The sequence below is a fragment of the Carlito syrichta genome, unplaced genomic scaffold (assembly GCF_000164805.1).
Source record: "Carlito syrichta isolate Samal-C Ts95f unplaced genomic scaffold, Tarsius_syrichta-2.0.1 Scaffold312086, whole genome shotgun sequence".
In the NCBI taxonomy this organism is placed as follows: Eukaryota; Metazoa; Chordata; class Mammalia; order Primates; family Tarsiidae; genus Carlito; species Carlito syrichta.
Window position 1 is genome coordinate 333,437 of NW_007256182.1, and position 11,344 is coordinate 344,780.

The window sequence follows — 11,344 nt, forward strand, 5'->3', positions numbered from 1 at the left end:
CCCTCCCTCCATGCCATGTGGCAGACACCCCAGGGAATCCTGGGTCTCAAGAGAACACTCCGATCCCGTTAACACATAGTCTTTATATGAAACCACGTGGGAGCCCAACACATTCTGTCTCCTCTTTGAGCCTCACAGTGGGCTCCGGAGGCCCAAGGAGAAACCTGGCAACACATCAAGCTCTAACCTGAGATACCAGCCTCATTCCACAAAGCGAGACAGCCTCTGCTTACCCCTCACCAGCCAAGTACTGGGGTGCTGGCCAAGGGGAGAGATGGGCCAGGGTGTGGGTGGGCTGGAGGAATCTGAGAAGGACAGGCACTGCGGTGGCCTGGTCTCTGAGCCTGCCGGGGCTCCCTTCCAGAGGGGAGCTGGGAACTCAATCTCACCCTCCCTCCCTTCCTCCCTCTGGAACAGTCTTGCCCCAGGTGGTTCATAGGTAGTTACTGACCTAGGTCCCTCTCCTTCCTTAAGAGACAGTGAGAAACCGGTGGCTCAGCCTGTAATCCCGCGCCTTGGGAGGCTGAGGTGAGTGGATTGCCTGAGCCCGTGGGTTCGAGACCTGCCTGGGCAACTTGGCGAGACCTCATCTCTACAATAAATCAAAAATTAGCTGGGCGTGGTAGCGCGCGCCTGTAGTTCCAGCTACTTGGAAGGCTGAGGCGGCAGGATCGCCGGCGCCCAGCAGGTCGAGGCCGCGGTGGCCGGGAGCGGCCACTGCACTCCAGTCTGGGCGACAGAGTGAGACTCCGACTCAAAAAAAACAAAAAACAAAAAAAAGAGACAGTGAGAAAAGGAATCTCACCCTCCCCTCCAGAACACTCCACATAGCACTTCTTTCAAACCCAGATTCTGGTTCTTAGCACAGCCAATTTGTAGGACCCTTTCTGTATTTTCCCTGTAGTCCTGCTGAGTTAGTTTCTCTAACCAGAGAATGGGCCCATTTTTGGCTGAGGGATGGTGTGTGGAGACATGTATAAGGAAATAAATAAAGAGGGGGGCAAATAACTTTCTTCTGAGCTTGGTGTCTTATCCTCACAGTGGGCATCGCCGTGCATACTCCACAGGGCTACTTGGAGGATTCAATGAGATCACGTGTATCAAAGCCTAACATCACGGGAGCTCAGAGCAGAAGCAATTCCATACACAGAAAGGGTATGGCTTTCTCCTTTACCTGATGTGTCACCTCAGATGAGGCATTTTCCCTCTCTGAGCTCCAGTTTTTTTAGCTGTAAAATGAGCATGTTAATTTTTTTTTTTTGATTCGGAATCTCACTCCATTGCCCAGGCTGGAATGCCGTGGCACACTCACGGCCACCCCAGGGTTGACTTGCTGGGCTCCAGCGATCCTTCCGCCTCAGCCTTCCAAGTAGCTGGAACTACGGGCGCACGCTACCATACCAGACTAATTTTTTCATTTATTGTGGAGATGAAGTCTCATGATGTTGCCCAGGCTAGTCTCGAACATGCAGGCTCAGACAATCCTCTTGCCTCGGCCCCCCAAAGTGCGGGGATTATGGGCTTGAACCACCATGCCCGGACTATTTTTTTTCTTTAATTAAAAAAGGGGCATGTTCATATCTATCCTTCACAGTTGCCATAAGAAATAGAGATAATTTACATAAAGTACTTAATATAGTGCTTGGCATAAGGAGAGTACTCAAAATATGGTAGTAATACTTGCAGTTGTTATTACTTTTACTATTGTTATTTTTATTATTAATTTAACTAGGAGGACTGTGTGCTTTTGTGGTTAAGCACATAGACTTTGCAGCCGAATTGCCAAATTTAAATTCCAATTCACTACTGGAGCCGTGTGCTTTTGAGCAAGTTACTTAACCTCTCTGTGCCTACAGGTCATTAACCGTATAATAATTGTACTTACCTCATGGAATTGCTGTGATAATTAAGTTATTGTATATGGCGCCCTTTGAAGAGCGCCTGTCAAGTAGTAAATGCTACACACGTTTGCTGTAGCTATTATTAATAACATCAAGATTTGTATTATCACAATGATTAACAAAGCAGGCTCTGTGGAAGCCTTCTCGGATCCGATTCAACTACCCACAATCCAACAGATCCACCATCCTGCTAAGGGTTTGGCCCCTGGGACCACGCTGTGCGACCTTGGGCACGTTCCCTCCCGTCTCTGAGTCTGCTTTTATTTATCTACAAAATGTGAATTCTAATACGACCCACCACGGTCCTTTTAGCTTGTTAGGCTGCACAATCAACGAGGATCCGCGGGAAGCGTCTAGCTTCCAGTTAATTCGTCCCGGGTCCCTTCGCCCTGCCTCCAGGCAGCTCCCCACCCGCCCCAACCCTCCCCCACCCCCGCGGGAGAGCGCTCGGATTCCCTCCTGCTGGGTGCGAGGGGGGGCTGTCCCGCGCCCGCTGCCAGGCCCTATTTCTGGGGGCCGAGCGATCCCGAGGCCTTGCCAAGCTTCCCCGGGGATCAGGTTTCTGCTGACGCGGTGCCAGGCACGTCTGCTTCCAGGAACCGGCAGCCGCATTTAGCCGCGGGCCGCACATGAAAGGGCTGCAGTCGGAAACGTGACGTTGTGTCAACAGGCGAGGCAGGTCAGCGCTGGGTGAGACCATCCCGGCAGGCCCGGCGGATCACGCCCTGTCTGAAGGCGGCCAGATCCCCAGCCTCCGCTCCCCTGCTTCCCGCCACCTCTCCTGGGCCAGAGCCAGCGCTCCAGCCCCTCGCACCCGCCACCGCGTCTCGAAACAGAGGTCTTTGTCCCCGGGGGCCGAAGCCTGGGGTGCGCGCCCCTCCCCTGCCCCGCCTTCGGAGCGCGCTCGGATCCTGCTGAAACCGGGCTGCAAGGAAGGTCAAGGGCAAACTGGAAGCCGAAAGCGAGGCGGAGGGACAGCTGCGACTTTGGGGGGGCGGGGCGGGGCGCTTGACAGGTGCAGGTTCCTGTAGGGGGATTCTGGGTTGACACCCTTTTTTTTTTTTTTTCAGTTCAGGTTGCTCCCACCACTTCCTTCTGTCCCCACGGCCACTCCTTGAATCGTGGTTTAGGAAAGAGAGGGCATGATTGCAACTCAGGGCTCCATCACCAGGATAAATTGGACTTGTTTGGATTTTTACCCAAAAAAAGTCTTGCTAGAAAAATCCGGCAAGTCATGGAGGAATTGAGGGGTCTAGCACACAGGAGACCTGGAGACCCAGGCGTTAACAAGCTGGGAGAAGGAGTAACTGTAGGACTTGGGAGAAGGGCTCAGAATTCTTATTTTATCGAGTCAAAAACAGGCGTGGAGAGGGAGGTGACATTGATGCCAGGCCTCTGCACTCCTGGTCCCGGCTCCTTCCACAATACCTCGTGGCCTGGGGACAGTCGTGCCTTGTGGATGGCGCATTCCACAACCTTCAAGCACAAGCGAGACAACGCTCACTCCTGCATGCTGGCCCCTCTGGAGACAGGGAAGGTAACATCTGAAACTAGCCGCCCTAATGATCAGGTGCTGCCTCTACCTCCCCGGCTGAGAATGCCCCGGGGGCAGCTTCCCTGCTTGCTCCAGACGGCCAGAGGGTTCTGGAAGACTCAGATGCTTTGGGGGCTGGAACGCGTTAAGCCAGGCACCGGCCAAGAGGAAACATCAGGACTCTTCTGAGAGGGAGTATCCGACAGAAATGCTGCACACCAAGGTGAAGGAGAGGGGCAAAAATACTACTCAACCGGGTCGCTTCCCACTTTTCTCATGGAATTTTTTCTTTTTTTAATCCGAGCACTTGTCGAAGGAACACCAATATTCATTCACACACAAACACACCCTAGAGGAAGTACAGGAAGGATGTAGAAAATAATTATGGAATGTGGCCTCCAGCAGCAATGAGACAGGATATGGCAAATCCATCAGACCTTGCTAGATTTGAAAAAGTTAGACCGCCTTGGCAAAGAGGTGCTATCCCGGCAGCAATTAGTATTGCATAATAATCTAGTAATCTTTTCTCAATGTGTCTACCCCTCCAGCGAGCTCCCTAGACACTGGCCACGATTTCATACCTTGGATTTTTGTCAAGTTCTAAGGACCAAGACTAAAGCAGACAGGGGGTGAAATATGCTTTTTGATTAACTCTGAAAAGAGGCATAGGGTGACCTCGAGTCCTTGTCAAGGGTTAGTTAAAAAAAAAAAATAACCAATATTAACCTACTAAGTTGACTAAGCTGATTCTGACTGAATACAAGGCATCTGAAAATCTGAATGAAAGTACACCGAGATTTACGAGTTGGTGCTTTCCGCCAAAAGACAGAACACAGGAAGACAGCCACATCACACAATCGAGTTACGTAAAAAAGTCAGGAGACCGTCTTTCTCTTCCACAGGAAAAGGATTATTTTATTAAGTATTTTAAAACAACTACTTAACATTTACTCATAGATAAAAATATTTACAATTTCACACCTTCAGGAAGGCTCCAAAATATAAACACTGTACCTCTCCCTTGAGAAAAAATTATTCTTCTCTTCAAAAACAGGAATACATTCATTTTTCTCACTTTGTAGATCAAGTAATTATACAAATAAACATCTGAAACATTTTCCTTTTTAATATATTTATATTATATATATTTATAACAGCTTTACAAATAAAGGCAATGACTTTATAACAAAATAAAAACAGGAAAAGAAAAAGTTAAACACGATCAGCGATCAGGCATAGTGCATTGTGAGAAGCCGGTGCAGGGCTAGCCGGACGAGTCAGGGAAAACAAGTACTCTGGACCAAAAAATAAAACTTCTTCTAGGGAGACAGAATCCTTTTTAGCAATAAGGACACTCCATATGCCATTGGGCAAGAGGAATTAGCCTACAGAAAGGATCTTGCAGTGCCAAGGATTGGTTAGGCCTCTGAGAAGCTAAGCTTTGTTAAAAGGAGTTGTAGGATTTAAAACTGAGTCTAGCTGTGCCCCAAGGTAGCAGTTTGTTTCTCAGCTTTGTGAACTTTGGGGTGCTCAGGGCGTCTGCATCTCTCAGACTCTGGTTTGGTTCCCTGGACAGCAAGTACGAATGGTGAGACCTAGAAACAGGTGCCAGAGGCCCAGGGAAGTCCTCCCTCCCTAGAAGCTCAGCTTGTAAAGGTGGCCATTTTCAGTTCCTTAGTAAGCTAATCACTACGAAAGCCTGAGAAGGGAACTACATTCTCTTTATTCATCCGAGGCAGGGGTGGGGAGCAGACCTGCGGAAATCTCCCCAAACCACTACCGTGCTATACCAGTGTCTGCTACCTCACCGCGTTAGCAGAAAGCTCAGTCTGACTGCTCTCTCCCTGGCGTCTGGTGAGTCATGTCCACAATAAAGGGAAAAGGGTGGGGTACCAACAGCTGGCTGGGAGCTGTGCTCTGGAAAGCCCTCTTTTGAAAGTACCTTTTGCTCAAAGCCACAGACCCAGCTCCCAAACTGACTCACAGACCAAGACTTTGAAGCTTGTGAAAATCCAGCTGATTTGTATCAAAGGGGGCTATTCTCTGGGTGGGGAAAAGTCCAGAAGCCTGCTACAGACGCCCCCGCCCCCCATGTCAAGCAATCCTTCAAGACTTCCCTGTGCCAAAAAAAGCTTTAATGTGCTATACCAACACGCAGGCACACGTGCACACGCACACACACGTGTACACACACACACCCTGAATCTTCTTCCCATGCCTCAGATTGATTATCTCATTATACACAACGGAACAATCACGCTGCACTCACAAAAACATTTTTTTGTTGTTTTTTGGGAAGCAGGGAGGAAGGAGAGCAAAGCAGTAGGATTCCCCTAAAGAGTTTAGTCTTTGGTTTCTAAGTTTAAAGGGGGGATCTGCTTCAGAGCTTGGAGCAAGACAGAAGAGTCGACAGAAGGATGGGCTGGCAAGGGAGAAGGGAGTCTCTGGGGCATGAGCAAGGGAGTCGAGATCTTGTCTGGGTTCATGAAGCTGGTGAGGGCTGCAGCGGAGGCATTGAGGCCCGGGTATAGCACTGGCACAGAGGTGGGATACCAGCACTTCTCCAGCATGGGCAGGTAGGCAGTCGCTGATGGTGGGATCAGGTAGAAGGGCAGGCAAAAAGGAGGCTGGTGTGGGTGTGGACCCAGGTATGGGGAGCTGATCAGGTCACTGCTAGTGAAATGGCCTTCATCATCTGAGAGCTGCATTCGGTTCTTTTTTGTTGGGGGTTCTTCGGATTCTTGCTTAATGGTGCCGACCCTTTCTCCCATGGTGAACCTGCGTCCGTGATCGCTTTTGAAGTACAGCTGCTCGCTGCGCAAGTCTCCCTTCTCTGATTCTCCTCCATAGCCACTGTCTGTGTCCGTGTCACTGCCGCTCTGCTCCCCACTCGAGTGAGCGAAAGTCCGCTGGATGACTGGCACACAGTTTTTTCCAGGGCCATCCGAGCCTTTGGCCAAGGAGTTGGGTTTCTCCTTGAAGTCCATCACTTTGGGAGCTGGGTCTGACGGCTTCCTGGAGGTACCACCCTGCAGCAGCTCAGAGACCACACGGTGGAGGTGGGTGACAAGCTGTGAAGACTTCAGGTCGCGAGTGTTCTCGTGCTTGGCCAGATACTGCAGCACCTCCCGAGCACATGTCTGGAAACCTGAGCAGAACATCTCTTGACCTGCTTCGACACTTCTCCCTGACAGCTCACCTGGGGAAACACAGATACAAAGGAAGATGTTTCAGAAGTCTCTGTGGTACACCTGATTACCTATACTCCAAACACAGGGGACTTTTCTTTAAGTTAAAAAAAAAAAAATCACATTTGCCAACTTGTGTTCCCAACTCCAAAAGTAATATGCTCAGAGAAAAATTACACTGAACAGTATAAAGAATAAAGTAAAAATAAATGATAATCCTATCACTCAGAGATTAAAATATAATTTTTCTTTTTTTGAGTTGAGGGTCTCACTCTGTTGCCCAGGCCACCCTCACAAGCGGCATGATCATGGCTCACCGCAGCCTTGACCTCCTGGGATCAGGCGATCCTTCCACCTCAGCCTTAATACTATGGGACTATAGGCGCGTGCCACCATGCCTGGCTAATTTTTTTACTTTTATAGAGACAAGGTCTTGCTGTGTCCAGGTTGCTCTCAAACTCGCAGGCTCAAGTGAACTTCTCACCTCAGCCCCCCAAAGTGCTGGGATTACAGGCATGAACCACCACACCCGGCTGAAATATGATTTTTAATGGCTGCATAATATCCCATCATAAAAATGGAGCATAATTAATAAAGACAGACTATTTGCCCTCATGTTGAATGTATAGGGTGTCCCTGGGTTTTCATCGTAAGTGACGCAGCAGTGAACATACTGGTATATTTATAAACCCGAGTCAATCTACAGAACATCAATCTCACGGTGGCAAGATGGGCAGAGGCCAGATAGTCATAAAATGAAATAAAGAATGAAGGAACAACTATCACCTAAGGTAAGCTTATTTTCAATGATTTGTAAAAGTTGCAGTCATGTGTAACCTTTAATTAGGCTATTTCTTTCCCACATATTCAATTCATGATCCTCAAGAAGTTATCTTCCTATTTTATTTATTTATTTATTTATTTGAGTTGGAGTCTCACTCTGTCGCCCAGACTGGAGTGCAGTGGCTGCTCCCGGCCACCGCAGCCTCGACCTGCTGGGCTCCGGCAATCCTTCCGCCTCGGCCTTCCAAGTAGCCAGAATTACAGGCATGCGCTACCACGCCCGGCTGATTTTTGGATTTATTGTAGAGATGAGGTCTCGCTGCCCAGGCGGGTCTCCAACCCGCGGGCTCAGGCAATCCACTCACCTCAGCCTCCCAAAGGCGCGGGATTACAGGCTGAGCCACCGAGCCCGGCTATCTTCCTATTTCTAATGAGGAAACTGGCAGAAGCACTTGCTGGGCTCTTGTGATTCTCATCATACTAGCCTTGGAGAGGAAGCAGAGAAGAATGGACAGAGGGAGTGAACAGAATAATTTTCCCCAGTCTGCACAGTATTATGTGTAAGGGGTGAGACCGGAGGGTTAGCAGGTGACTCTCATTCTCTGGAAGTCCATAGAAACGAAAGATGAAACTTCAGTGGTTTCGCCAGGTTGTGCAATTCACTAAGATACCTAGTGGCTATTCAGGGAACCACATGAAATGCAGGAGAAACTCCCGCCGTATCCTGCCAGGATCACACCACACACCAAGTGAAAAGGAGGTAAAGAAGCTGGAAAACACTGGGGCATACAGTAGTCTAGTCTCCAATGAAAGCGGGCAAAGAAGGCCAACTGTAAAACACCCACAATGCAAATTATAGGTGCCTTGGCATTTTAAATCGGAGTCGGGAAGTCTCTCAGAACCCAGAGACTTTAAAGCCAAAATGCCACAGAAATATTTTATCATTTGAACTAATATGTATTCATGCCAGGTGGCACACAGCAGCATTCCAAATGAAAAGTCTGACCTTTCAGGAAAGCTAAAACTGCATCTCCCCCAACGGATGTGCATAAGCAATTTGTTGCAGGAATGTTTCTTACATCAGATGTGGAGCCCACGGGCTCTCTGTTTCTGCTCAAACTCTTTCAAAGGTGATAGGCAGATGCAGCACTCACCAGCTTGTAATCCGCTCTGCAGGGCAATGATTTTCTGCTGCTGCTGATCAATTAGGTTTGTTAGTGCTTTCACATGCTTCAAGGTAAGTTCAAGAACCACTGCTTTTTCCAAGTGACCCAAAGTCTGGAATAAAAAAGAGCCTTAGTCAGCGGTGAGGTCAGAGAAGTCCCTCTCTGGGTCACTTATTAGCAATAAGAAACGTCTTTAAAAGGAAAAAAAAAGGTAGAATAGCTTTTCCTGGTTGGCTAAATTTAGTTTTAAGTCGGTAGATCATGTTTTGAAAAAGATTATGTATATGATTGATTGAAGAATAAAAAATGGGTGTCATCTATCTTTGGAGGTATTTTGGAAGCTGCAACCACCTCAGAAAAAAAGCTTTGACAGATATATTTCTCCAGCAGCCTCTGCTGACCTTAACTCGGGGGAATCCGGAGATAACATTTCTCCGCAGTGGTGTCAACCCAGAGAGGGACTTCTATTGTGGCTGGCAGCCAAAAGGTTTTCCCTCACTTCTTTCCTGACACCCTTTCAGAACTTCCAGCTCATCCAGGCTTATTTCTCCCTCTCTCAGTACTACTTTTTTTTCTTTCTCTGTCCAAAGCTGCCAAGTAGCCGCTGGCTGCTGTCAAGAAAGGGCAGGCCATAAACATCACACGCCAAAGCAAGTCTTATTTTTTAAGAAAAATGGCGAAGAAGGAGAGGCAGCGGTAAATAAAATCTGAGTGTTGCTTGGTTTGCTCAAGTCAGGAAAACTAAAGAACCCCGAAAAATCACCAGAAGGGGAACTCTTCAATTTTTGAAAAGGAAGGCCAGCTGGTGTTGGAACCAAACTGGAGAGGCGAGGCAGATTCCTGCCTCTTGTGCGTGAGGGTGCCGGAAAACCCCAGGACTAGGGAAGGGTATCCCGACATAGAGCCACCCGCCGGGTCTGATCCGCCTGTCTGGTCTGCAGTACCCCCACGGGTCCTGCAGGCGGCGAGTGACCCCCGCCCGCCCTCTGGGCAGAGGACCTGGGTTGGAGAAGGGCCAGCTTCTCGCTTACTGTAAGTTTGAGATGTTCGGGTAGGAGATCCTTCAGCTGGGCGATGCACTCGTTAATCCGGTCACGTCTCTTTTTCTCGATGAGCCTGTGCGGCAATTTGTAGGTCTCCTGCAAGACGCACGGGGAGGCGGTGGGCGCCTGGGGAAGGGGATGCGAGGCCGCCCCTGCTGTCAGCCCCCCGGCACAAGACGACTCGGGCAGAGGAGCAGAGTCGCACCCAGAACCACTGTCTGCCCCTTCTTTACAAAGTCACTCAGTGGAGGCACCGAGCTCACACCTTGCATCCGTCCCCCCGCCAGCCTCAAAGCCAGAAAACTTTTCTTGGAAACTCAGTGCGCGCGAAGGGGCCGGGGCGCGGGGTCCCGGAGGGGTGCGCTTACCTTGCTGTCCTCGCTCCGCTTTATTCCCCGCCTCGACTTGTACACTTGGTACATATGGGCGAAATCCATCCTGCAAGGAGAGGGACCAAGGAGGGTCGTGACTTTGCGTGCGCCCCGGCTGCAGCGCCCAGGCGAGCAGGAGCCCCCAGATGCGCCCTGGGCTGCTCCAAGTTGGGAGCGGCACAGAACACCGGGCTGGCGTTGAGGCTTGAAGGGACCAGGGGGTGCCAACTTACCCTGGTAGGTCTCCGTGCTCCAGTCCTGGCGCTTTGGGCAGGCAGGCCGGGGGTGGTTGCGCGCTGGGGATCCGCTCCATGGTGCGGCGAGCTGGGGCCACTGCGCGCTCCTATCGGCACTAGCTGAGCGTCGGGGTGAGGACTGTCCAAGAGCGGGCTTCGGAGCGTCTCTCCGCAGAGGTTCCCCTGAGTCTGCGGTCCCTGAAATCCCCTGGGCCGCTGAAGCTACGGCTTAGAGATGCAGCTTCAGTTGGGGGCGTGCACGGCCCGGTGTCCCCGCGGCCTCTGGCTTCTGCTCTGCGCACAGACTGGCGGGGTGTGCTCCCTGCGCGGTCTGCGCCGTGCGAGCCAAGTGAATGAGAAGTGGGGCGGGCAGACGGGCGGGGAGGCGGGAGGGAGCGCGGGGGGGGCGGTTAGAGAGGAGTGGGGGGTGGGGGTAAGCCAAGGAGTAATGGAGAGGCTGCGGGCTGGGTTAAATGGGAGCTAGTGGGTGGGTTGGAGCTACGTGTTCTACCCTGTGACTCCAGGCACGTCTGGCCGCTGCCGGGGAGGGAAGGAGCGACCTGCCCGCCCTCCCCCGGCTTCATCACATGAGTCTCACGTGTTGGACAACGCTCTGGCGGCTGCTAGGGAGCCCCCACCCCCAGCCCCGGCCCCCAGGTGTCTGCGGCTGCGGCCGCCTTTCCCCGAAGAGGGGGTGGCAGCGCGGCCTGGGTCCTGCCCAGCTGGGTGGGGGGCGCGGAAGCTGGAAGGGACCGGGGAGCGGGGGGAGGGGGAGAGTTGGTAACGTGGGCGAACCTGCCCCAGGGAAATGAAGTAAGTTCCCGTCTCCTGGGAGGGAACGGGGGAGGACGGATCCGCCCGCGTCTGACTCAAGCCGGGAGAGGAATATCCCCTTGCTCGCTCCGGCCCAGCCCTCTTCCTCCTCCCCCGCCCGGCCCGCTCGGCGGAACCGGCGCGCAGCGGAGGGAGTCGCCCGGCCCCCCTGCCTTCCCCAGAGGCTGGGGTTTCTTTCCGTCCCGGCTTCCCTGCCCCCCGCCGCTCAGCCTCGCGTCCAGGAATTGCCCGCCTTGGGGAGGGGCCGAGGGGCGGGGCGGATGTCACCCCATGGGAAGCGGGCGGGCG

The 11,344-nt window shown here is 51.7% G+C and overlaps 1 protein-coding gene across 1 annotated transcript; it reads right to left on the minus strand.

Annotated features, from left to right (window-relative positions):
* Positions 1–4,323: 4,323 nt before the first annotated feature.
* BHLHE40 (basic helix-loop-helix family member e40) lies at positions 4,324–10,610 on the minus strand. Its single transcript, XM_008069527.1, has 5 exons — positions 10,220–10,610; positions 9,984–10,053; positions 9,604–9,711; positions 8,561–8,684; positions 4,324–6,634 (listed from the first exon to the last, which is right to left on the minus strand). Exons 1-5 carry the CDS (start codon positions 10,297–10,299, stop codon positions 5,778–5,780), a joined length of 1,239 nt encoding a protein of 412 aa, XP_008067718.1. The 5' UTR covers positions 10,300–10,610; the 3' UTR covers positions 4,324–5,777.
* Positions 10,611–11,344: the final 734 nt, after the last annotated feature.